The sequence below is a fragment of the Stenella coeruleoalba genome, assembly GCF_951394435.1.
Source record: "Stenella coeruleoalba genome assembly, chromosome: 2".
In the NCBI taxonomy this organism is placed as follows: Eukaryota; Metazoa; Chordata; class Mammalia; order Artiodactyla; family Delphinidae; genus Stenella; species Stenella coeruleoalba.
In genome coordinates this window covers 113,811,597-113,837,670 of record NC_137147.1, presented here as the reverse complement: position 1 = coordinate 113,837,670, position 26,074 = coordinate 113,811,597, and the positions used below count along the sequence as shown (strand labels likewise).

The 26,074-nt window shown below is 39.0% G+C and overlaps 1 protein-coding gene across 3 annotated transcripts in view; it reads left to right on the top strand.

The window, feature by feature from the left end:
- Positions 1-26,074, top strand: part of AGBL1 (AGBL carboxypeptidase 1) — a gene marked incomplete at its 5' end in the record, with an annotated part of 833,738 nt that overhangs the window by 472,781 nt on the left and 334,883 nt on the right. For all 3 annotated transcript variants that reach the window (XM_079914833.1, XM_079914834.1, XM_079914832.1), the window contains one exon: positions 421-597. In XM_079914833.1, coding sequence (XP_079770959.1) covers positions 421-597 — 177 coding nt within the window. The remainder of the gene's footprint in view (positions 1-420; positions 598-26,074) is intronic.

Here is a 26,074-nt window from a genome sequence, read left to right as displayed (position 1 = left end):
GCTGGATGGAGCTACTCTGTAAATTTCAGTTCCCTATGAAGTCTGTGGCTTTCCATGAGACTCAACTCAGCAATGTATGAGGCTGAATGTATGTTGCAACCTTGGTCCACCGTGATGCAGGAAGATGGGGTTGAAAGATCATACTCTTTGGAGTTGGCCATATTGTCATTTGGATCCCATTCCAGTCACTTTGTAGTTGGACTTGAACTATTTCTTTCTAACTTTTCTAAGCCTCAGTTTCCTCATCTTTAAAAGTATTAAAAAAATTGGTGTCCATTACTCAGGATAGATAGAAGATTTATAGTTGCACATATTAAGTGTTTAATGTATTGAGATGCTTAATACATACTGAGAAGTTTTTTATGATGCATAGCCCCAGTCACCGGCAACTCATCATAATTTGTTTTTTTTTAATTGTAGACTCTTCCCAAAATCCTTGATAAACTAGCACCAGCATTCACCTTAAGCAGCTGCAGCTTCCTCGTGGAGAAATCCCGAGCCTCCACAGCACGGGTAGTGGTGTGGAGAGAGATGGGGGTGTCCAGAAGCTACACCATGGAGAGCAGCTACTGTGGCTGCAACCAGGGCCCCTATCAGGTATGTAAGGCTGCGAAACAGCCATGCTTTCTGTCTGGCAGCAGTACACTGTAATGCAGAGCTGTCACACACCTCTTGCTCCTGCTCTCTAGCCTGAAAGAGGAAGAAGTCTCCAGGTAGAGTCTGGCCCAGCTCCCTGATCTTGCTGAAGAGCTAGTTCAATGGCTGTCTTCCCTGGCAGCACAGTCTGCGTTGATCCTGGAAGCAGGTTGTGCATGCCTGCTGATGTGGTTTCTCAATCATCTGCCCTTGCCAGCAAGTGGCAGGGGAGCCTCCCTCAGACAGGCACACCCGGCTTTTATGGAACCTCTGCCTGGCCCTGTTTTATGCATGAGAACATTTTCTTTCCTTTTGCAACAACTGGGACCAGTCCCCTATGCATCATAAAAAAGACATAGGTCAGCATGTAGATATTGTCAAGACATACGTGGATTGTGTTTCTCTGTCTTCTGTGCTTATCTAAATTAGCAGCTCTCTGTTATCCTACTATCACCAGAGCAAACAGAAGCATGTGCGTGATGTGGGTCTCCCCAAGATGAGTGGGGCTAGGACTCAGGTTCTAGCATCGAGGGAAATGGCTCATATAAGTCATTTTCTACAGCTATATTAGCTCTTACAGTGGGCTGTTCTAGCTGCTTGTCCCACTCCCTCACTAGAGGAGCATAAATAAGGGACATTGTGACAGTGCCAGGGTAATAGACTCTTTTAAATTCATTAGGCAAGCTGACAGACTACTCCTTGGTGAGTTCTATTCAACCTCAAGAACACCTGGACCTCACCAGCCTTAAAGCTCGTTGTGTTGGCTTTGATACTTTCCTGGAACTGCTAGGAAGTGCTTGGCATCTCCATAATCTGGTGCTTGCGGAAATCTGTTAACTATCAAAGACAGTCCAGGGAGTGACAGGTGATGAACATTATCTAACTTCCCACCTGGTCAAAGAGATTTTTCAACACAGGGTTACTGAACCACCCATTTTGACCTATTAATTCTATTAAATAGCCAGTTAGTTTTGTCTACACAGTGGCTTGAAAGAATTGTTATTATTATTGAATTAATAAACTGTTAGACTGAATTAATCCATATTTATCCACATTAATCCAATGCAGAATAAGAAGAGTGAGCTTGTTGGAGAGACATGGGATTGGGCATCCAAAGACCTCACTCTTCCACTTACCAGCCATGCTGCAAAGTGCTTACCTCTGTTGAACCTATACATTTCATATATCAAACAGATATTAATAAAGATTCGTCTCCTTCCTACTAGACAAAATTTTTGTAAAGGCCAAAAGAAAATACATATACAAATATAATTGGAGGTTATATCATCAGGAATCTGTTCATTCTCTTGACATTCAAAACCCATAGGACTGGAAAAAAAATAAGCCTAGAATATTGTGACTCTAAGACCTTATGGGTATAGACTTGTGCCTCTCTAGCTGTGTGCTTCTTGAAGACAACTCCATGCATCCCTCACAGATTTATTGGATTTGTGACTTTCATTGACTTTGTTTCTCCAAGCACCAATTCAGGCTAACAGCTTCTAGTCACATAAGTATCAGTGCCATTCACAGTAAATCAACCAGACACTCAAAGGCCCTTGAAGCTGTCGTTTGAAAACTAAATGACTCATAGGTTCAGGCCCTCACCAACTCTTCGTCTTCCATGCAACATACATACTGGCTGTCGGAAATGACAGTGAAAGAGGCTTGTCCAGTGGGACAGCTTTCAGATATGGGCTCAGCGTTTGCCCTGGGAAATTTTCCACATGGCCTTTGCATGGGGTCTCTATAAGGAAGAATGGAGAAGGAGCTGACTAGAGAAAAGCCCTAACAGTGCCAGATCTGGCTTTGCTTTAAAAATCCTATTCTCTATATGAAACACCTCTCTGAACTGGATAGGTTTTCCCCTTCCCTTTGTTTTTCTGTCGTTACAAACATTGTCAAGTAACTGAGCAGAATTGCAGACAGTGACCAAGAGGATGGTGAGTAATTTTATATTGGGGGGGTGGAGGGGCACCCTGGGGAAATGAAACCAGCCCACAGTTGGGTGTTTTGGTGATTTTTGTTTGAGGTATATAATGAAGACTACAAGCTATAAAGCAGTATAGAAATTTCCATCCTGAACATACTGCAAATGATTTTTGTACATTGAGAAGCTGAGTCCCAGTTGGGTCCTGAGGTTATTATTCTAAGGCCATCTTTCCATTTTTTGTTTAGCATTACCATTTACACAAAAGATGGAAAATACTTAAATATACCCACGAGGGGCATTCCTTCCTGCCTTCATAAGAATATAAACATTTTTGCAGTTTCTCTGGTTAATGCGGCTTTAACGTAGTTCCGATCATTTCTCCCAGCACACTAAGTACCTGATCTGTTAGTACTGAAATGAAATATTTCTTACAGTGACATTTATGTTGGAACTGCATTAAAGAATATCAGCTATCACCTTCAAATCATAATTATTAATATGATATTTTCCCTTCTGTTTTCCAGTCTATAGTTGGCTAATTAAAAAAAAAAAAAAACTTCTCTGGCTTTTGTTGTTTGGAGGATATAGTCTCTACTGCTAGGTTATATGCTTTGATCCATAATTTGTATTTAATGTGGATGTCCCATCCGCTGAGAGATTTACTTTCCGTATTAGGGACTGGCCCAAAGCTGTGGAGGCTGTTAAAGGGAAAAGCCAAAATGGAATGATGTATCCTTTGGGGGCTCATTTTTTAGAGTCATTTTTCAGACTCTATGTGGACAGCTGTGTGCTTCACACAGAGTTGAGTGTTTGCGAACTGGAGTTGCATGCATGGTGTGTTTGCACATGCGAAGGCATGTGACTGGGTCCTGTGGGCTGCTTGTGGCTTAGGAGGATAATGTAAAAGCTCCCACCCAAGCAGGCTGTTAACATGCTCCTTGACAGGGCTGCTGACTCATGGGACGGCAAAGAGGGTCTTAGAGGAAGGACAGAAGATGGGTGACTCAACTGGGTGTTAATATTCCCTACCTGCAACTGATTGCTTTGTATTGTGGACCCTCAAGCAATCCATCCTCTTTACAACCAACAGAAGGATCTTTCAGTAACCCAAACCTATTCAAGTCAAGTACTACCCATAACCCTCATTATGTCTAGAGAAAATCAACTCCTCATCTTGACGTGTAAGGCCTTTGACAACCTCCTCATTCATTTTTCTATACTCAATGCCTTCTTTAGTATAGAATAGTTGTTACGTATCTGTGTTGACTAACCAATGACTGAATGGATAAGTGAGCAAATGAATGGTGATTTCCGGATAGGGTCAGATGATTTTCCTCTGTCCATGGATAACTAGAAAAAGGAGAAGAAATCACCATGGTCCAAATATGACTAGATGCCATTCTAAAATGGAGATTTTTAAGAGTTGCTGTCATTGGTGGAAATGGAAAATACATGGGTGAGAGAGGGAAATGAGTAAGAATGCAACTCTGAGACCTCTTAGGCCAGTCACTATATACATGATTTGAGAGCATCTGATGGATTCTTTCCCTGAGTAAGGTGATTCCAGTCCACGTGTGGAATTTCACATGGCCACATTCTAATAACAGGTGATGATTAGAAAGGAAGACATCCACTGTGCATGTGAGAGATGCTGGGATGTACCTCCTAGATCCCCCTGAAGAGGTGCTCATTTCCCCAGTGGCTCACAGCTGTGTCCATCACCAGAAATTACTTGTAGCTGGCAGAAACCCTCTTGACCAAAGCCATGGCTCCTCTGTGTGAGCCTGCATCCAATGGCTGGTCTATGTGGGGTTACAATGGCCTGGCCTCCTAGCCTTAGTTGGGAAAACTCCAAAGGGGGTGCCGTTCCAGCTCCAGAACTCCCTGTAGGATTGGTGGGGACCTCTGTTGCAATTGCACTGAGGTTCAACCTCCTCCTCTGCCCAATTCTGCTTTTCTCACCACTCATAGGTGTTGTTATGGTGAGAGCTCCCCAAAAACCCTTCCGCAAAACAAATTATAACAGTATTTCACAAAGGCTTAACTTAGAAAACATAAATGTTGGAACTAAGCACTTGAGCTATTGAAGATGGTTTGATAGGGACAAATTCATAGAAGAAATTAAATCATCTCAACTTGGCTTTCAAGCCTCCCGATGCCCTCTCATTCACATTCTGCTCCCCTTAGCTGTTTTGGGAACACGGCCCACACAGAATGAGAGACTGCAGCTAGGTACAGGGCCTCTTGCACTGGTGCTCTGCTGCTGTTGTGGTCCAGAAGAGAGATTGAGTGTATTAGTTTCCCACAGCTACCATACAAATTACCACAAATTAGGTGGCTTAAAATTACTCTGTAACAGTTCTGGAGGCTAGAAGTCCAACATTAAAGTGTTGGTAGCACCACATACTCTCTAAAGGCTCTAGGGGAGAATCTGGTCCAGGGCTTTCTCTTAGCTTCTGATGTGTCCTGGCTTGTAGATGCATCACTCCAGTCTCTTCCCTTTGTCATCACATGGCCATTTCCACTTGTCTGCCTCTGTCTCTGTGTCTTCTCTCCTCTTCTTATAAGGACACCAGTCATATTGCATTTGGGACCCACCCTATTCCAGTATGACCTCATCTTAACTAATTACATCTTCAACAACCCTACTTCGGAATAAGGTCAAATTATGAAGTTCTTGGAAGGACACTAATTTTGGCGAGACCTGTTCAACCTAGTACACTGGTCCAGGCAAGAAAGTACAGAATATTTAGATCCAAGAACCAAAAAGAGGTTTTTATTTCTGTCTCCATATTTCTGTGCTGTGAATCCCCAAACAAATGATAACTACTCTTGTTTTCTCTCTACCTCATGATCAAGAAATTAAGGAGTTTAGATTTTCTTGGAGCATTTTGGAAGACAAATTGGAGAGTCATGCTGTAATTAATGAATGCTGATTAGTGCTGCTTGAGTATTATAACATGCAGTGCCCTTAAATAAGCAATAATAACAAATACGTCTATGGTATTTACTGCGTGTTAAGCCTTTTGCAGCTATAAACTTACTCCATTTTTTGCTACCACAGGACAAAAATCTGCAAAGTTGCTTTTATCATCATCATCGTCGTCATCGTCATCCTTATTTTACAAATTGGGATACTTAGGCAGAGAGGTTAAATAACTTACTCAGTGCCACACGGCTAGTAAATTTCAGAACCAGGGTTTGAATACACCCTGGAGGCACATCTGACCCCTCCCACCCCTGCTTTCTGCCTAGTTGAATGTCATTGGGGAAAGGAGCCCTGGGCTTTGGAAACAGGAGACCCAGCTTCTGCTTTTGGCTACCACTAAGTAAATCTGCAACAAGGGGTTTCTTGACTATAATAAGAAGGCATAATTAGAACTGAGAAATGGGCATAGTCTCTGGTAAATTATGTTTGAAATAGGCTGCCTTTGCTGGGTATCCATGGGGCTTATGGGTTACCTAGATCAGGGTGACCTGGCATGATTCTGAAACCCCTAAAAATCTTCTGCAACCACTGCTGGGCATGTGGTTTTTCCAAGGAGAATGTGCTCTGCTCTTAGCACCAATTAGCTAGTTGTCAGGAGGCTTTGTTCATCCATCCCGTCTTGTCACACCCCTTCATCCAACTTGACCTGTTTCTTTTTTGACCTTTCCAGAGTAAACAAAGAGGGTTTGGAGGAATGTAATACTATGAAGTAGAGGCTTTCTACCAGCAGGGAAAATGGGGGGAGCAAGCAGAGCTGGTCTTCAGTGAAACAACCTATTGAAGTTTGAATTAGGCAAGTTCTACATTGTTTCCTACACTCATTTCACTTCCTAGTGACATCTCTCCTTTTCCCCTTAGAGAGCTATTGCTCTCACACAGCTCTTTGGACTTCACCAGTCTTTATTTGAGGACGCTTCTCTTCCTCAAATGTCCCAAGTTGCAAAATTGCCCTTCTGCCAGGGTCTACACACACATTCTTTGACCACACACACATTTTGTATGTGTGTATCACACATGTATGCACAAACATATGTACCTACCAGCAGTTCTCCATAGATTTATACAGGAAGTACGGTTTATTGTTTAGTGTGGGTTTCTGTGTCAGACATAGAGTTCTAAGGAGAGCTCTGCACTTAGCAGTCATCACTTTGAAACCTGACCTGTATGAGTTTTAGTTGTAGTAGTGGTTTCCTCACAATTCCTGCCTTTGGAGATGCTGTTAAGACTGAATGAGCAACTGACTGTAAAACATTTATCATTATGTTCATAGTAAAGACTCATACTTACTTACTGTTTGTACCATTATTGATGGTATATAGGAATTTTTCAATGGTGGTTTTCTTTTTTCATTTTAAATAAAGACACTTGAGACTCCAACTTTTATCTATAATTGTCTTATTCAGATCTTCTTAATTAGAACCCTTGGGGTTAGAGTTTAGGTATCTGTGATTTTATTAACTTTACTATGAAGCCAGCGTTGAGAATGGTAGACTTTGACTTTTACTGAGGCTGATATCCATATATCTATATTTATGGATTTAGCTATATCAAAACAGCTTCTGTCTGTATTATCTAGACCTTTCCTCTCTTATCTACCCTTTATTCTATCAAACTTCGTATGCAGTCTAAGCTATATAATAGTCAATTTATAGCTGAGGTTCTAGAGAAAGGGAAGGGGAATTTGTGAGCCTTCTTCTAGGGGAAGAGTGAGGTGTGGAAGACAGGACAGGAAACAGATTTAAATTCCTCCAAAATTGCTGAATTTAAAAGCCTATTCTGATCACAAGCACAACTCAAGAATATGTTTCCGATCATTATTCTCTTGGAAGTCATTTTCCTGTTCTGTGGGCAGCCTCATATTGGAGTGTAACTCTTTCTGAGCTCTGAATGGGAGTTGGGGGCATCTTAATTTCATTAATGTAAACTGAGGAATAGTATTTCTCAAACGTTAATGTAAGAACTACCTAGGGATCTTATATAATGCAGATTTCTGAACCATGTCTCCATTTGACCTGGGGGATGGCCCAGGAATCTGCATTTCATCAAGCACCCCTGGAAACTCATATTCTCAGTCACTGAGAGATGAGGCAGGATACCCAGAGGTAAAAGGTGAGATGGTTTTGAAACTAGTTTTTGTGGTTTCTGTTTTTGTTCTCTTTCTCCTGATTTGCTCTGGCCTATGGAGAATTTTCCATGGCTTTTATTGTAAAGTCTCAAATTCTCTGCCTCCCCCCAACCTTTAAAATTTTTTTTTGATGTGTGTGCGTGTGTGTGTGTGTGTGTGCGCGCGTGTGTGTGTGTGTGTGTGTTTCATCTGTACTTTTAGGTAACTGACTTAGTTCTCCCACAGAAGTTGTATTTAATAAATGTCTAATATCCCAGTGAGAGTTGAAAGACATTTTTGTTTGTTCGTTCGTTTTTCTAGCTTCTGAGACAGCACCAGGTTAAAGTTTATTAAATTGCCTGTAGAACAAAAGTGTCTAGGAACTGATATAATAATATACAAAATTGTTTGCCTATATGTACACTTTTCTGGGAAGAGTGGCTACAGTTTTTAAGATATTTTTAAAAGGTGGAGCAAAAACAGTAATTATACAGTTTCAGTGCAGTAAACCAAACTGTTGAGTCAGTTGGAATGTAATTTATTAAACCTCATGTATTTAAAGAGATATTTTCTTTAAAAGCCAAGTTACTTTCTCATATACGGCATTTTAGGAAGCATGACTTTGTTTTTCCTATCATCTCTTCCTCCAAGCATGTTTAATTGAAGAAAGAATTAATATCTCTTTAGATAAGCTTTTACTGACTTAATTTGGTTAATGACATTTCAAAGCTAATTCATGTTCGAGGTGAGCATGAAGATTAAGGGCTCATGCTTTAGTTTATTGAATCCAAGATCTCCAGATGGCCCATCACAGCTTCCCAGTGTCTGCTCTTAAATCAGCTCTAGAAGTGCTTGGCTTGACTTGGTGAAAATCAAGTGGAGTCTGAATCGCTATTTCTTCTACTTATCAATTAGCACAAGAACAGTGATGCATCTCATTAAGTGTGTACTGGAGTAACTTCAGTCTAAATCTTCTGTGATTGCACATAGGACACTAATCTTTTCAGGATGTTGCTTCTCACAGGTGGTCATTTAGACTGAGGAGCAGCTGCCTCGGCTTCACCTGGGATCTGTGCAGTCTCAGGCCCTACGTATTGCTTCAGGATATGCATTGTAATAGGATCCCCAGGTGATCCGTGTTCCCAGGAAAGCACTGATTTAGAGCATCCTTGGTTGGCAGGGAGGTGAGAAAGGATTAGGGGTGAAGAAAGGGAAAAGTTAGGGAGTTCTAACTTTTCTGGTAGGCAAAGACATAGTTCCCAGAATTTTTGTGCGCTAGAATGAGATGCTGTATGTGGATGTGATTTAAAAGGTGAAAGTAATCCCCAATATGAGACCTTTTGTTGATCGGTGGCAATATTTTAATGCTAGATGAGTTTGTTGTTTTTTCCCCCTGCACCTCTATTCTCTAACAACTGTCCCCATTCTAGGGCTTAGAAAAGAAGACCATTTCCCAAACGCCTGCTTTACCATTGAAATGCAACTTCAGTCCTTTGTTGAGACAAATATGAAATCCAGATGCTAAGGTATCATTTTAGTATGAACCTCTATTTGAATCATTCATGTCAGTCCCCTTTTTCTTATTAATATGATTCAACAAGTGTTGCCTTAGTGTTCTGTTTTTGTTTTTTAACCTCTTTATATATCTCAAAGCACATGATGAGCCATTTATTAACTCACTGCAGGCTTAATGATGTAGTGAAATATTGTCCTCATTCTGTAGCCCTCCATTCCAAAAAGTCTGTCAGCACTATGATAGAATATTAAAAGGAATTAAATAAAAATCAAGAGGCAGAGATGCTAATAAGGTTGCCAGCAGGGGCCTTTCCTGGGATTTCTAAAACCCTGGGAGCAGTGAATTTTATATGCCCGTTGTAGGAAATGGTTCATTGTATCAAATATAAGGACAAAATCTGGCACATAGGATAATCCAATGAGACTCTGATGACCTCTGTCCGTTAAAAATAATTTGGCTTCAAAGGACAAGGGAGAAGAAAAGACGGTTTATCTCTAAATCTTACTCTCTTCATGTGATTAATATAAATGCAATAAGCCAGATGCCCTAAGGGAGCAGATATAAAACCAAAGAAAGGAATCATTTAATCTAGGGTTTTTTTGGTTTTGTTTTCATTTTGGGGTTTTTTGTTTGTCTGTTTGTTTTTCGCTTGCAACATAGAGAAAAAGGATTGGCCAAGCCCGAGATGCATTTCTTTGGTTCTTGGTACATGACTGAGTTCCTTGGACTAGCATCTCCTTACAAATGTGCTGAGAAGGGAGGGTTCAGGCTATGAAAGTATTATCCACATGGTATTCTCCTCTACAAAATGGAGTGGACCCCAGACCACAATACCCTCCTTGACTAGGAGGGGCAGGTAATAGTTCTATTCCTCCAGCAGTTTTTTGATATTCTCTACCATGACTTCACTTCAATGGAGCAACCTCAGAAATTTCTATTTATAAAACTAAGCAGTGATTCTCTTTATACACCTGCGTTCCCTGAATGTAAATGAAAGGAGAACATTTTAGAATACTTTGAACCGTGTTGTCAGAAGGTAAGAATTAGATATTTTTATATAAATTTATCATTGTTTCATCAATTAGTTAACACATATTTATTAGGTATCTACTTTGTTCTAAGCTGAAGTTTGGGACTTGGGGATATATATAGAAAACTAAAAACACTTAGCCAAAGTCAGATACATGGTCAATTCACCTTCATTCTTCATTCTTTCTTTCTTTCATTCATCATTCAATAAGCATTTTAAAAAATCCAGACAGTATGTTAGGTGCAAAGAATATGACAGAGAGTGGAATTGACAGCTTCCTACTTTCCCAGAGTTTATAGTCCAGCCAGAAAGGAAGTTAATTAAGTAAGCAATAACAACAGAGAGTAAATATAAAACAACTGGGTGCTATAAGAGAACACAGAAGGAGATAATTTAGGCCTTCCTTCAATTTTGGTTGACTTGAATATAAATTATCCACAAGTTAATTTTTTTGTGAAATTGGGGAGGATAACTTATGTGACAAAGTAGAAGATAATACTTTGAAAGTAGGGTAGGGTCGGGGAATGGTTGACTTTTCTTTCATCCTAGTTTCCTTTCATGCTACTTTTTTCTCATTTCATATTTCTAAATCTCCATGGAATTCCATGTTGGGGGTGTGCATTAGGCTAAACCCGGGTACACTGGAGCACTCAAGTATAATATCCTACTCCTTTCTCTAGCATGCCTTCCTTCAGGAAGCACCTGAAATGTTCTGCAGGTGTTTCTATGGAGCTTATAGTTTACTACACCTCCGTAAAGGCACACGTCAAATCAGAAAGATCAAAAATATCTCAAAATCCTTTTTAGACTGATAATGAATGATGGAATGTAAATAAGAGTAATCTTGATTATTTTATGAAATGAATTTCTGTATACCCCCAAGTATTCCTGAAAGCAACAAAAATCACAGCAATAAAAATACCCTCCCTTTGCATAGTCATTTATAATTTGTAAAACACTTTCATAAACTTTATTATCTCAGAGAGCCAGAAAACTGCCGTAGACCAAGTGTGAGAGAAAATGAAAGTGTGAGATAAGAAATGTGAGCCAGGAACGAGGGAAAGTAATGCAAAGTGTTGCATTTTTGGTCAAAGCAGGCAGGTAGGTTTGCTCAGCTATGTGGGGTGCATCTGGACAGGCTGTGTGCAGAACAATTTCCCAAAGGGGTTGTGGAGAAGGAAGAAGGAGAGATTTATCTGCCTGCTGCACACAGCTCCCCTTCCTGTTTCCCATTAGTCAAAGTGTGAGCCCAGAGAGTTGAACCATCTGGCCCTCTTTGCAGCCACTCATACAAGTCCAGAGATGGTGAGAGAAGCCAGAAATTCAGGATGTGAGGCTGGTGGGCCTGGCTGTATAGTAGCAGCAGTGAAGGAAGTTCTCGTAGGAATGTAACTAGCCCACCCCAGGGTGTGGAGCTGTGAGGGCCCAAACAGACCTGGGGGCCCTTAAGGCAAAGTTTGCTCACTACTGAGGTTCCAGCAGCTCATGTCACCAATGGAATCTGAGGAGGCACCTAAGATATGTCCTATACAATTCCCAAGAAAATCTTTTTATATGTTTAATCATAAACATTATAAAACACAAATTGACAATATTCAACAAAAATATTCATAACCTTTGATCCTAAAGTTTCACTTCCAGAAATTTAATTCCAGAAGTGCACAAAGATACCACATATGAGGATATCACTACTTGTTAATAGTGAGAAAATGGAAACAACCTTAATTCCCATCTGTAGAGGACTGATGAAATAAAGAATTATCTGTTTAACAGTGGATGACACAGACAAAAGGAAGAAGATAATTACATTCACATGGCCTTTAGCATGTCTATACACTAGCTCCATTATGTATTGATTGTTTTTTGGGTACATTATTTATTCCTTTTAACCTTTAGTGTACTCATCAGAAAAATGGGGATAATGATTATACCTTCTTCAGCATATTTGTATGTAAAGCACTTAGTAGACATAAAATACTAACCAATCTTTGTCTTCACTGTCATCCTCCTAACTATCCTCTCCCATAAATATATATAATATATATAATATATAAATGTAATAAATATATGTATACATACACACACACACACACACACACACACACACACACACACACACACACACATATTTTTTGGGTTGGCCAAAAAGTTTGTTCAGGTTTTTTGGAACATCTTATGGAAAAACCCTGAATGAACATTTTGGCCAACCCTATACAGATAGAGAGAGAGCAGAGAAAGGTTTATTGCAGGAGCCAAGTAAGGAGAACAGGTGGCTCATGCTCAAAAGACTTGAACAGCCCGATGGGTTTCAGGGAAGAGTTTTCAAGGGGAAGGTGAGGGCATCTCCCTTATCTATTGCTAGACTCAACCTACTGACATGAAAACAAAGATGAAGAAAATTTAAGTGGCATTCCAAGTGCTTGATAACTTGTCAGTGGTGGAATTAGAATTTAGGCTGTGTTCTAATTAAAATTAGAATACACTAAATCCTGTGTTCTTTAATTATACCATGTTGCCTCACTTTGAAGAAATGTTCAGGTGTCACAAAGCTGGGATAAGCAGTTATTGAGTTACACGGCAAAATTTGTGTCTGAAAAGATCTTAGCAAAATGGAATCCTGGGCATAATATCAAAAGAGGAACTTAACATGGATAATGGGGAAGTCCAGCATTTGGATAAAACCAAAAGAAATCACTCCAGTACAAGAAAGTTTATAAAAAAATATTTAGGGATTTTACTTACTGGTAATGTAATATGATTAAAATATGAACTATGACTGTTAAAAATGTGAATATGATATTCAATTGCATTAAAATTATAATGCTTAGAATGAGAAAGCTGATATTTCTGCTTTCTCTAACTCGGTATAATTGCGCTGAGAAAAATGTGTTCCATTCAGTGATATGACTTGATTTTCAGACACTTAAGGGAGAATTGTAGTAGAAGTATGCAGTGGTCAGGTAAAAAAGAGCCTTTTGAGCCATCCTAAGGAAGACGGAGTTTACTTTCAAAGATAAAAGGTGTCCATCAGTATGATTTAAGAAGAGAAGTAATGGGATCATATTTGTTCTTTAACAGCTGTGTGCTGACTGGGACTGGGGACAGGGAGCCTAGTCAGGCTATTGTAACCGTCCATGGCTGGAAGGAGGGCAGAGGTCTTGGAAACAAACAGGAGAGACAAATTCAAGAAATATTCAGGAGGTGGACTTGACCAGAGCTGATAATCGGCTGAATGAGGTAGTGAGGGGTGAAGAAGTGGGAAGACTCTAGGATGACTCCCGGGTTTCTGGACTGGATTCAAGATAGGAAATGTAGGAAGGGGAATCATCTTGTGGGCATGTGTGAGAGAGAAAAGATGATCGTATACATAGGCGAGGGAACTCACTGCTACTTTGGATATTACAAAAGAATCTAAAGAAACAGAGTTTGGCTTGATGGATAAACTCTATAGCCAATTCCCTTTGTGACGTTCTTGATTTTGTGTTCAGACCATTAATGGAAAAGAATGTGAAATTGCTGTATTCACTTTATGAGAAACTTTCTAACATACACTCATTACTGCTTCAACACCACTGACCTTATCCTTATTGTGCCTTAATTTAGATTCTAATGCTTATTCCTCTATATACTCCAAAATTCTTATTATAGTTTTCCTTAATGCTACTAATTTCCTAATGCAAATCTATATGTTTGGTGTTATTTTAACTGAAGAAAAGAGACCTGGGTCAAATTTAACTATATATACTTTTTTTTTTTTCTAACCATATTATAGAAAAGTTTAGGGGAACAAAATAAGAAAAGTAGTATGGCTCATAAATATATGAACCTGTGTCTATGTCTTCCATTTCTTTTGTCACTTTGATATTTCTTTCTAGACTTTGATCATATGCACATATTTACGAACTTGTTATCAGTCAGTACATATATTTGTGAATTATTTATTTTTAATTAACATTGTATCATAAGAATTTCCCACATTTCTCTGAAAACATCATGCTTCTAACACCTGCATTTTTTCCGACATTACATGTATCACACTACAATTTAGTTAGAATTGTTAGACATTTAGTTTGCTTCCAAAATTTTGGCTGTTTTATGCAACTCTAAGAAGAAGATATTAATCTATAAACTTTTCCCCACTCACCACCAGTATTTTCAACTAATAGTTCAGAGTTCCAAACCAGAATTTCTAGGTCTAAGTGCTTTAAAAAATTTTGTTTAATTGGATATTACAAAATATCTTTACCCAGTTAAAACCTGGCTTGGCCTTGACTCCTTGCTTATGGTCAGTGTGAGAAGTTGTATTTCCACTTGGGCTTTTTAATTTAAGCATGTATACAGCACATTTAAGCTGAATGCAAAGTCAACTCAGCATAAGAAGGAAGGCAGAATAGAAATATAATGACCACTTTTATTTTTTTTTTAATTCTCAAATTCTTGCATCTCACAATTTTGATAGGCTCCTTCTTACTCTTTTTTCCCCCAGACCAGCTAATGGGAAGATCAAGTGGCAACATTTCTTATGTTTTCTTGTTCAGATATATTGTCATAGAAAGGAATTCATAGGTTGGTTTGTCAATTTGTTTTTTAGCTTTTGTGAAATGATGTCCTAAAAGAGGCCATTGAAACCATAGGGTTGACTTCCAAATTGGATCATCATTTTATCATTCAACTGAAATCTCATTTACCACTGAAAAGCATTGCCAGTTACCATAACAAATCAATTTTTGTGTCCTAACACTCCTCAGACTCTCCTCCGTCACTCATGAATGGGTTGAGTATAGCTGTTCATGATCAACCCCAAAATATAATCCAGAAATAAAATCTTCCTCCGCACAAATCTCCTTGATATAGATACTTCCTCACTGGCTCAACATTGGCACAGAAATAAGACCATTTGTAGTCTCAGTTAGGAAACATTATAGAGATTGCCAAAGAAAGTGGTGAAATGGAAACCAGAAGGCTTCATCAAGGACACAGGATATGAGTTTAATTTGGATTATGAGTTTCTTAGGAAATGATTCTGGGTATATGTTAGCATGAGACATTAAACAGATTACTGAGGCAGTAATCTCTCTAGCTCAGAGTTTCTCAGCCTCAGTACTACTGACACTTTGGGCTGGGTTATTCTTTGTCGAGGGGCTGTCCCGTGCATTGTAGGATGTTTAGCAGCATCCCTGGCCTTTCCCACTGGATGCCTGTAACAGATTCTAGTTGTGACAACCAAAAATGTATCCAAACATTGCCAGTTGTCCCCTTGTGGGTCAAAACCACCCATAATTGAGAGCTATTGCTTACCTGCAGTTGTTTAGTTTCCCGTGTCCCCTGTTTGAGTCTCAGATTCCTTACCTACAAAATCAGAAAATTGAACTAGATGATATCCAGTTATCCTCTAACTCTAAAGGTGTTTGAACATGCCAGAGCCAGAGAAACAGATTTACTGTCTATATGATCTTTCAAACCCTAGACTTTTGTGATTCCTGAAGTTTAAAAATTGCCACAATGTTCTGAAAGTGTTTTAAAAGAAACACTATGGTGTTATCAGTTGGGGAATGTAAACAAGATGGGCTACTATTTTCTCTAAGAAAAAAAAAATTGTTAGAGACCAGAACTAGAAATTTTATTTGTGCTAATATCCTAAAGTTTCGAGATTAGAAGCAAGCTGGAGTATGGTGGAACTGGAAGATAGGAGAAAAGTGACCAAATCTAACAATAAAATAGAAGTGAAGACAAAACCAATAAATTTCAAGTCTGAAAATACCCACATCACTTCCTATAAACATAAAATAATCAGATGATAAGAGGAAAAATCTTCAAGGAATCCAGGAACTGATTTCTTAAGAGCATATGTTTCCACTGGAAGGCTGCTTCTTTCATCACTCGGTTACTTAAGTTTCATGGGAGACTAGGTGTGAAATCCACTAATTGCTTTTCTTTTGAGTAGATTGAAAGGAATCACTAGTATTGATACATTCAGAACACTGGTAAGAAACAGAAGTTCAGAAGTTCTAGAATGGCTGTGAGGGTGGAGCAGGAAGGAGGCGATGAAGAATAGCAAGCCATGCTCCACATTTCACTGCCGTCACTGTGGAAAGAGCTTTTGTGATGCTCGGTGTCTATTTGGACACACAAGCATGCTGCCTGTCAGCATGCCCCACGTGCCGAATAGAAGCAATGGATTTGGGTCCAGCTTCACAGGCAAGAACATTCTCGTCTGAGAGATAACACTCTACAAAATTCACTCAGGAAGGAGAAGAGGAAGGAATATTAAATCTCTCTCTTTTGCTTGGTCTCTCACTCTCTCTCACTTTCTCTCCTACCCTGCACTTCCAAACTGTCTAGCAGGGCAACTTTCACAGTCATACAGTAAGCATTCATGACTGTGAAGGATAACTAGTAATGTTATTTAAGTGCTTGCCATGAACTTAAACCTGACTTGGGCTTGACTTCATAATACTTCATGATACTTACTAGAGCTTACTATGTACTCTTATGTTTGCATGTGTTAGATTAACTGTCAATATAAACCTTTAAGGTAGTTGTTTTTTCACCTACCTCTTTAGATAAGGAAATTTGAGCAGAGAGTAGTAGTTGGGTAACGTGTCCAAAGTCACAGCGAGAGAGTAAGTTGAAAGAGCTGGGATCTGAACCCAGTCAGACTCACTCCTTGAGCCTCTGCTCCTTGCTGCTATGTCCTACCACTTCCCTGAGTGTGTTATAGCATCGTCTTCATTCTAACTGCCACCTTATGAGTAGTTATTATTTTTATCTTTTTTCCACAGATGAGGAAACTGAGGTACAGGGAGGTTGAGTCATTTGTCAAAAGTCACATAGTAATGAAGTAAGGAATCAGGGATTCGAATCCAGTTGGCCAGCTCTCAGTCTTTGCCCTTGCCTCTGTGCCTTTTACCCCCTGTGGAGGAGCTACAAGGACTTGTGCTAAGCTACTGCCCAGTGAGGTAGATGTCATCGGAGTCACACATAGGGTGGCATACTTTCCTTGTTCAGAGAAGGAGGATGTTACATTTTGCTGCTTGAAAAGGGGTGTCCAAGAAGGCTTCATGGAAGGGGTGATATTCGCTAGGGCTTGGGGAAATGGGCTAATTTTACAGGCAAAAGTTGAAGGGAGGGATTTCTAGGAAGGTAAAACAGCATAAGCAAAGGCACAGAGGTTGAGTTTTGCAGGGTGTTCCTGAAAATGTCCTTCAGTTGGTCATGGAGAAGTTTAGGGCAGTGAAACGGGTGTAGCCTTTCCTGAAACAGATAAGCTGTAACTTTCTTGAAGATTTGCTTGAAAGTACAGCAATTCAGGGAAACTCAGAACTCAGAAAAAAAAAAATGGGGGTTAGAAAGAGATATGGGCACACTGACGAAAGCCAGTACCAATGGACAGCTTTAAAAAATGACCAAGAACAAGGCAGATGCTGCCATGGGGACATCTGTGCTAATCACCCAGCAGTGCCTGGGCTGGATTACCTTTAGAATTGGGGATCATTCCAAAAAATCACAAGACGAGAATCACAGCCCAGTAGGAAACTTGTTACTCTTCCACAGACCCTGAGGACTCACGAGAAATCCAGTTATCTTTCAACACCATCCTTTTTCTGAGACAAATTACTAGTGTGTAAATGTATCAATATGGAAAGTGTTATGAACAACTAACATACCGTATGCTGGGTACAATTGCCAGTGATTCTAAATATTAAACCTTCTTTAAAGGTATAAAGTTTAAGATTAACTGCACAATTAGCAAATCACACTTACAGTAAGAATATAGTTTATGAAGAGAATTTTAAAAGTCTGCATTATACCTTCATTAATTGAATACTGTGATATTTGAAATCACAGTGAGTCTGAGTTGACTACTCTACCGACAGGGAATACAGTTTCTTCAATGAAAGTGAATAAAGAATCTAAGCTTAGGGGGCCTCAGTCTCTTAACCATGTTACCAAAGACTCTGATGCAGTTGGTCTCCTCCAGTTATCACCAAGAAGAGGATACAGCCAACAGGAACCCTGCCGGCCCAAACAATGGGGCGTGTCTGGGTAGAAGAACATAGATAGCAGTAGCTATTGAGGACAATTCTGTCTTCTGTGCTCTGCATGGGGGAAGTTACTGCAGGGAGGGCTGAGATCTGTCAGGTTCAGCTTTACAACATTTTTAATAAGGCTGAAGCTCACATAGACCTAGATCTCATTTGCCTGGGGTCAGGCACCACGGCAAGCAAATCTGATCAAATTCAGCCCCTGGAGTGTCAGGCCCACTGAGATGGAGCACAGCAGGCTCATCTCCAAAGCAGAGAAATACTCCTGTAGTATTCTGTTTGCAGTCCAAATAAGCTTTGTCTTCTGTTCTCCTTCTCAGGCAAAATTTTCATCCAACCCTAGGCAGCAATAACCAAACAAAGACCCATATTTGTTGAGAGTGGCTCCTCCCTAGAGAAAACTAGAGCGAGTGTCTTTTACTTTTTGCTAAACCTTTATTAATTTTTGATTGTGAATTCTATGTGTTATCAATGTTCACTGAGATAACTGAGAAAATACTGATTGGGGAGCAATATAAAAAATATTAAACATCTCTCATGCACTTTTACCATTTTCATGTATATCTTTCCAGAAGCTTTATGCATATATTTGTATGCTAAGTATATAAGCACATATAAACAAGTATTTTTAAAAATATGAACAACCTGTAATTGTTGTTTTGAAATCTATCATTTGGGGGTATCTGTTTTATTCTGAAATTATTTCACTTACAGAAATGTTGCAAGAACAGTATAAAGTACTAATCACCCAGATTTACCAACAGTGTGTATTTTACCCAATCTGCTTTATAATTCTCCCTTTCTTCCCTCCTTCCCTCCTCTTTCCTTCCTTCCTATCATCTATCAATCTACCTTTTTATTTCTCTAATCTATCCTCTATCTATCTGTCCATGTATTATTCTGAATCATTTGAGAGTAATTTGGAGACATCATGCCCTTTTAGTTTGTGTTTCCTGAAAACAAGTACAATCTCTTATATAGCCACAGTAAAATATTCTCTTACATACTATTATAAATTATGAAATCAAACAATAAACCTTGATGCAGTACTATATCTAACCAGAGTCCATCTTCAAATTTCATCAATTATCCCAATAATGTATTTTATAGCTCTTTTCCCCTTGTTTTGGATCCAGCCCAGGATCACATATTACATTTAGCTGTCATGTCTCTTTCATTTACTTTAATCTAGAGCAGTTTCTCATCCTTTATCTCTCTTAACCTTGACATTTTTGAAGGAAATGTCCCTCATGTGGATCTGTCTGATTTTTCTCCCATTGTTAGATTCAGTGTATGCATCTTTGACAGGTATATCACAAAAATGATGCTGCATCCTTTTTGGTGCATATCAGGAGGTACATAGAGTATGTTTATCCCAGTATCAATGATGCTAAATTTTATCACTTGATTAAGGTGTTGTCTTCCAGGTTTATCCATTGTAAACTTACAATTTACTGCCATTGTATTAAATAGTTTTCCCATGGGGATATATTTTGGGACCAGGGAAATGCCCCCAAATAGGATATTTCTCATCAAACCACTAGCTTAACATCTACTTAGATTTCTCTCACTCCATCATTATTTTTTGTCTACTAGTTAGCTTTCTATGACAAGAAAAACTTTCCCTTCCTATCTATCTGTGTATCTATCTATCAGTTTGGTAGGGATTCATGGATTTGTCAATGAATTATAGGCCATCAGTATCATTTATTTTGTAGCTCGAATTTCTCCACATGTGGTAACAGGGAGCCCCTTCATGCCGTCTTCTTTCTTTTTGAATATATTCTCATTGTTCTCTGAGCATTTCTCCACATGTGGAAACAGGGAGCCCCTTCATGCCGTCTTCTTTCTTTTTGAATATATTCTCATCGTCCTCTGAGCACTTCATTAGCTTCTGGCACCACAAATTATTCCTTGCTAATTTTGTACTTTCTCCATCCTGGCTGTGGAATCCAGCTTTTCCTTCATGAAACAATGGCTATTTTCATTGAAGAAAAGCATTTAGAAACCACTGTCTGTGGACTAGGTGTGCTCATTGCTACTGAAGTTTCTCATCAGACAGACCTAGGAGCTAGGAGATATATATATAGCATATATATAGACAGGAGGACATACAGATTTCTCCAGTGCAACACCAAAGAATATACTCTAATCTTTCTTTTTTTCATATTTTTAGTTGTCTTTTCCAACAGTGAGAAACCTGGTAAGATAATTGAAGAAATTTCTGCATTATTCAGCTAACATATGAATTGCACTAATTTTAAAATCAACGTTATTGATATTTAGTTTATATACAATAAAATGCACCCATTTTACCTGTCCTGTTTGAAGAGTTTTTGCCAATGTATATACCACTGAAACCACCAACCACAATCAGGATATAGAATATTTCTTTTTTTTTTTTTAAACATCTTTATTGGAGTATAATTGCTTTACAATGTTGTGTTAGTTTCTGCTGTATAACAAAGTGAATCAGCTATATGTATACATATATACCCATATCCCCTCCCTCTTTTTTTTTTTTTTTTGTTTTTTTTTATGGTACGCGGGCCCCTCACTGTTGTGGCCTCTCCCGTTGCGGAGCACAGGCTCCGGACATGCAGGCTCAGTGGCCATGGCTCACGGGCCCAGCCGCTCCGCGGCATGTGGGATCTTCCCAGACCGGGGCACGAACCCGTGTCCCCTGCATCAGCAGGCAGACTCCCAACCACTGCACCACCAGGGAAGCCCCTCCCCTCCCTCTTGACCCTCCCTCCCACCTTCCCTATCCCACCACTCTAGGTGATCACAGAGCACCAAGCTTATATCCCTGTGCTATGCAGCTGCTTCCCACTAGCTATCTAATTTACATTTGGTAGTGTGTATATCTCAATGCTACTCTCTCACTTCGTCCTAGCTTCCCCTTCCTCCCACCCCGTGTCATCAAGTCCATTCTCTATGGCTGCGTCTTTATTCCTGTCCTGCCCCTGGGTTCATCAGAACCATTTTTTTTTAGATTCCATATATATATATATGTTAGCATATGGTATTTGTTTTTCTCTTTCTGACTTACTTCACTCTGTATGACAGACTCAAGGTCCATCCACCTCACTACAAATAACTCAATTTCGTTTCTTTTTATGGCTGAGTCACTATAAAACTCTTAGAGGAAAACGTAGGCAGAACACTCCGATGACATAAATCACAGCAAGATCCTTTTTGACTCACCTTCTAGAGTAATGGAAATAAAAACAAAAATAAACAAATGGGACCTAATGAAACTTAAAAGGTTTTGCACAGCAAAGGAAACCGTAAACAAGACAAAAAGATAACCTTCAGAATGGGAGAAAATATTTGCAAAGGAAGCAACTGACAAAGGATTAATCTCCAAAATATACAATCAGCTCATGCAGCTCAGTATCAAAAAAAACAAACAACCCAATCCAAAAACAGGTAGAAGACCTAAATAGACATTTCTCCAAAGAGTATAGAATATTTCTAACACCCCCCCCCAAAATTTCCTCATACTGCTTTGTAATTAATCCTGCACTACAGAGATCAGCTCTAGGCAAACACTGAGCTCCTTTTTGTCACTGATGATCATACTTCCCATTTCTAGAATTACATATAAATTGAATCATAAAATAAGTGCTCCTGTTTCTGGTTCTTTTACTCAATATGATGTTTTTGAGATTCTTCATCTGTGTGACACTGATTTTTGAATGATAAAGCAACCTTGCATTCCTAGGATAAACCATATTTGTTCATAATTTGTTAACTTTTTATATGCTTCTAGAGTCATTTTGTAAATATTTTGTTAAAGATATGTGCATCTGTGCTTTTGAGGTATATTTGTTTTGAATCTTATTCCTTATACTGTTTTTGTTCAGTTTTGCACACAAGGTAATTAATGTTGTTCTCCTAAAATGTAGAAAATGTTCTTTCTTCCTATACTTTATTAAATAGCCTGGAGAATATTGGTACTATGCATTCATCAAATATTTGATACAATTCACCAATGAAATCATCTGGTCCTGGGATTTTCTTTGTGGGAATGTTTTCTTGTAATGATATAAGGCTTTGATCACACTCTAGTAGCTTCAAATATGTATATATTTAATTTAGTCCAACACTGAAATTTATAATCTGGGGGCAGGTTAAGTATGACACATAATGCTTGTTCATTACCAGAAGTACAACAAAGTAAAATATAATTTTTTAAACTCAATGATATATTGGGGCATATTTCTACATCAACAGATATACACAAGTACTGTAGAGTATTTCATTTCATGCATGTATTGCAATTTATTTACCTGATTTTTCCACTTGTGTATTCACACTCATGTTCTTTAAACCCACTCTTTTGAGGCCTTTTTTACTCCAATGGCATTGCTAATGCCAAGCTAATGAATTACCTCCATGTTGCTAAATCCAATAAGTTTTTAGTCCCTATGTCACTTGACCCATCAGCAGTGTTTGACTAAGTTGATCACTCTCTCCTCAGTATACTTTCTTCACTTAGCTTTAAGGACATCACCCTTTCTTGGCTTTCCCTACCTCACTGGTTGCTACATTTTGATGTGTTTTGATGGTTGCATTTCCTGTGGAAATTCCTGCCCACTTCCTGAACTCTTAATGTTAAAATGATCCAAAGCTCTGTTCTTAGTCATCTTCTCATCTCCTCATACCTTAAATCCCTTGATAATCTCAACCAGACTTATAGCCTGAAATACCATTGCTGCTGATTATTCCAAATTTATGTCTTCAGCTCAGATCTGTCTTATAACCTCAGACTCAGAAGTCAGACAGACATTTCAATCTCATGTTCTACACTAAATTCTCAAAAACCTGCTCTGCGCCCAGCCTTTCTTATTTCACTTAATGTCAATTCTATCTTTCTGGTTATTCAGTTCAAAATACTTGGATTCAGTTGTGACTCATATTTCTCTTATATTTGAACAAAATCCAAATCATACTGGCTTTACTTTTCTAATACATCCAGAATCTTATTACTTTTCACCATGTCATTGCATTATCTATTATTACTGCCCCTCATTCTTCCTATCTCTCCCACCACTTTCAGAGTCTGAGCCACCATCATCTCTTCCCTGGATTACTCTATAAATCTTCCAACTTTAAAGCTATTCCCAACACACTCATAATAGGATCACATTAATAACTGGACTTTTAAAATTTAAGTTTAATTATGTCATTCCTCTACTCAGAACACTTCAGTGTTTCCCCAATTTACTCATTATACAATCTAAAGCCCTTACAACAGTTTACAATTTCCTATGTGCCCTGCTCCCTGGTGTGTCTCCTCCTTATTCCCTGCTCCAGACACTGTGGTTTCCTTACAATTCCTTGAAATCTCCTGGTGCATTCCTGCCCAAGGGCTTTGTCCTAACCACTCCCTCTTTTTCTGGAGATCTACACAGCTAACCACCACCTTCAAGTCAGCACTCAGCTCTCATCTTCCCAAGGCTGCCTACCTTGACTGTCCTTACCCTCAGAGCTCCCAGTTCCATTTACCCAGTTTTCCTTTTTCTTTTTCCCGTATCACACATCACCTTCTAATATAAAATGTACTTACTTGTTATATTTACTCTTTATTGTCCGTACTCTGTTAAAATTTAATCTTCTTAAGAGCAGAGATCTTTGTTTTGTTACTAATATACTGCGCACCAGAAAGAAGAAGCAATACATCGTAGATATTTAATTAATTTATCTTGAATGAGTGATTTAGGCAGGTTGTTCCCGTTTTCCAAAACAAGGTGGATCTAGCTATCACATATCTATCCGTCTGCTGTCCATTCAATCAGTAATCCATCTATCATTTATCTATATCTATATCTACATCTATATCCATAGCTATATCTACCATTTTTCTATCCATTTTTTAAAAATATTTACCTGTTTTGGACAGTGTTAGAGACTATGGGAAAAAATAGATAAATATACACTGATGATGGGGCTTCCCTGGTGGCTCAGTGGTTAAGAATCTGCCTGGCAGTACAGGGGACACGGGTTCGAGCCCTGGTCAGGGAAGATCCCACATGCCGCGAAACAACTAAGCCCATACACCACAACTACTGAGCCTGCGAGCTAGAGCCCATGAGCCACAAGTACTGAGCCCGCATGCCACAACTACTGAAGCCCACGCAGCTAGAGCCCATGCTCCGTAACAAGAGAAGCCCCTGCTCGCCTCAACTAGAGAAAGCCCGCACGCAGCAACAAAGACCCAATGCAGCCAAAAAATAAATAAATTAAATAAATAAATAAATAAACACTGATGCACTGGAGCCACTCACATTAGCTTGCTAGAACTGATTGTTAAATATTCAGGAATTTTACAATCCGGTTGTTAAAACAGTGGTAGCTTGAAATTGGCCATGGTGAGAGCTTTTACATTATATAAATTGGAAAATGCTACAAACCAGGGCTTTTCTCATCACCCCTCAGCCTCAGAGCCCATTTATCAGTGTCATTGGAAGTACAAGGCTAATTCTTTACCATCAAGCAGTTAAATTCCTAAGCATACAATTCTTAAATATAGTATGTAATATAACGTAACAGGATACTTAAAATTGACTCTTGCCATACTTGTGTTTTGTGGAAATAAATGAGAACAGAGAAGTGATTTATTCAGAGCTTGCTATAGCAAAGGAATCAGGCACCATCACTTGTGTTTGGCAGAGACTCAGAGGCAATCAGGTAGTTGAAAAAGCTTTATAGTGAGAAAAGGGGAAAGCTTCAGGTTGGAGGTTGTTGGCTTGGGGAAAGTGGATAAATAGCAGAGGGGCACCTTATGTGATTGGTTTGGGAAGAATATTCGGCTTTCTCTAGTTTGTCCTGAATTGGATGAGAGAGGGGTGACATCTGGGGGAGCTGGTCATCATTGACCCAGTCCTGGCCATTCTGGCTGATTGCTGCAGAGGTTGCAGTTGGGTATTCTAGGCTTCCTATGTGGATCAGAGTCCTATTGTCATATATGGTCTGGCCATTGTCTGTTTGTGTATTCAGTCTCCCAAGCCTCTGTTTTGGTCATTCTCTTGCTTGCAAGAGATTGACCAATTCAGAGAAGGCTCAAATTCCAGATCTTCATATTGTCAACTGTACTGTGAGATCTTCTTGACCTTGTTGTTGTATCATGGTGGTTATCATTGGGTGAGAGAATATCTTTGCAGAAGCATTTAAAAATCTGGACAGAATGCACTGGACCAATGTTATTACTACTGTGATAAAGACAACAATTACTGGTTCCTGTAATATGCTTCGGACTCAAGAACCCCAATTGCCAAGAGTACAAATCCCAGAGGTTATGGGAATCAACCTTGTAGATCTAAGTAGTCTTTTCCATAATGCAAGGTATAGCCTGTTCTACCTCGCCTGTTTGATCCAAGTACAGAAAAGTATTATTAGCAATGACACAGATGCCACCATGACGAGCCCACAAGAAATGTAGAGCAAGGCAATTGTACATCACTGTTCATGTCAATGAGTGAGACTGATCTATATTTCACTTAAGGCAGAGTAGTTTGCATAACGACTTCTGTCAGAGTCAGTGATAAGTTTTTTACTTCCACTGTTTGGAATACTGCTCTGACTGTTCTCATATACGATGAGTCAGTTTAAAACATGGCAGCATCTATTCTAAGGATATTATATTGAGATAACTTATTTAAACATGTTAATGTATTTAAATGTAAATTTCAACTTAGACTTTGTTGCTCTTTGGGCAGTAAAACTACCGGGTCCATTGTCGAAAGTCAGTAAAAGGATGAATTTGGTATTAATAAGAACTGTGAAAATGGAGCAGACTGTCTTGAGAATGTAGTG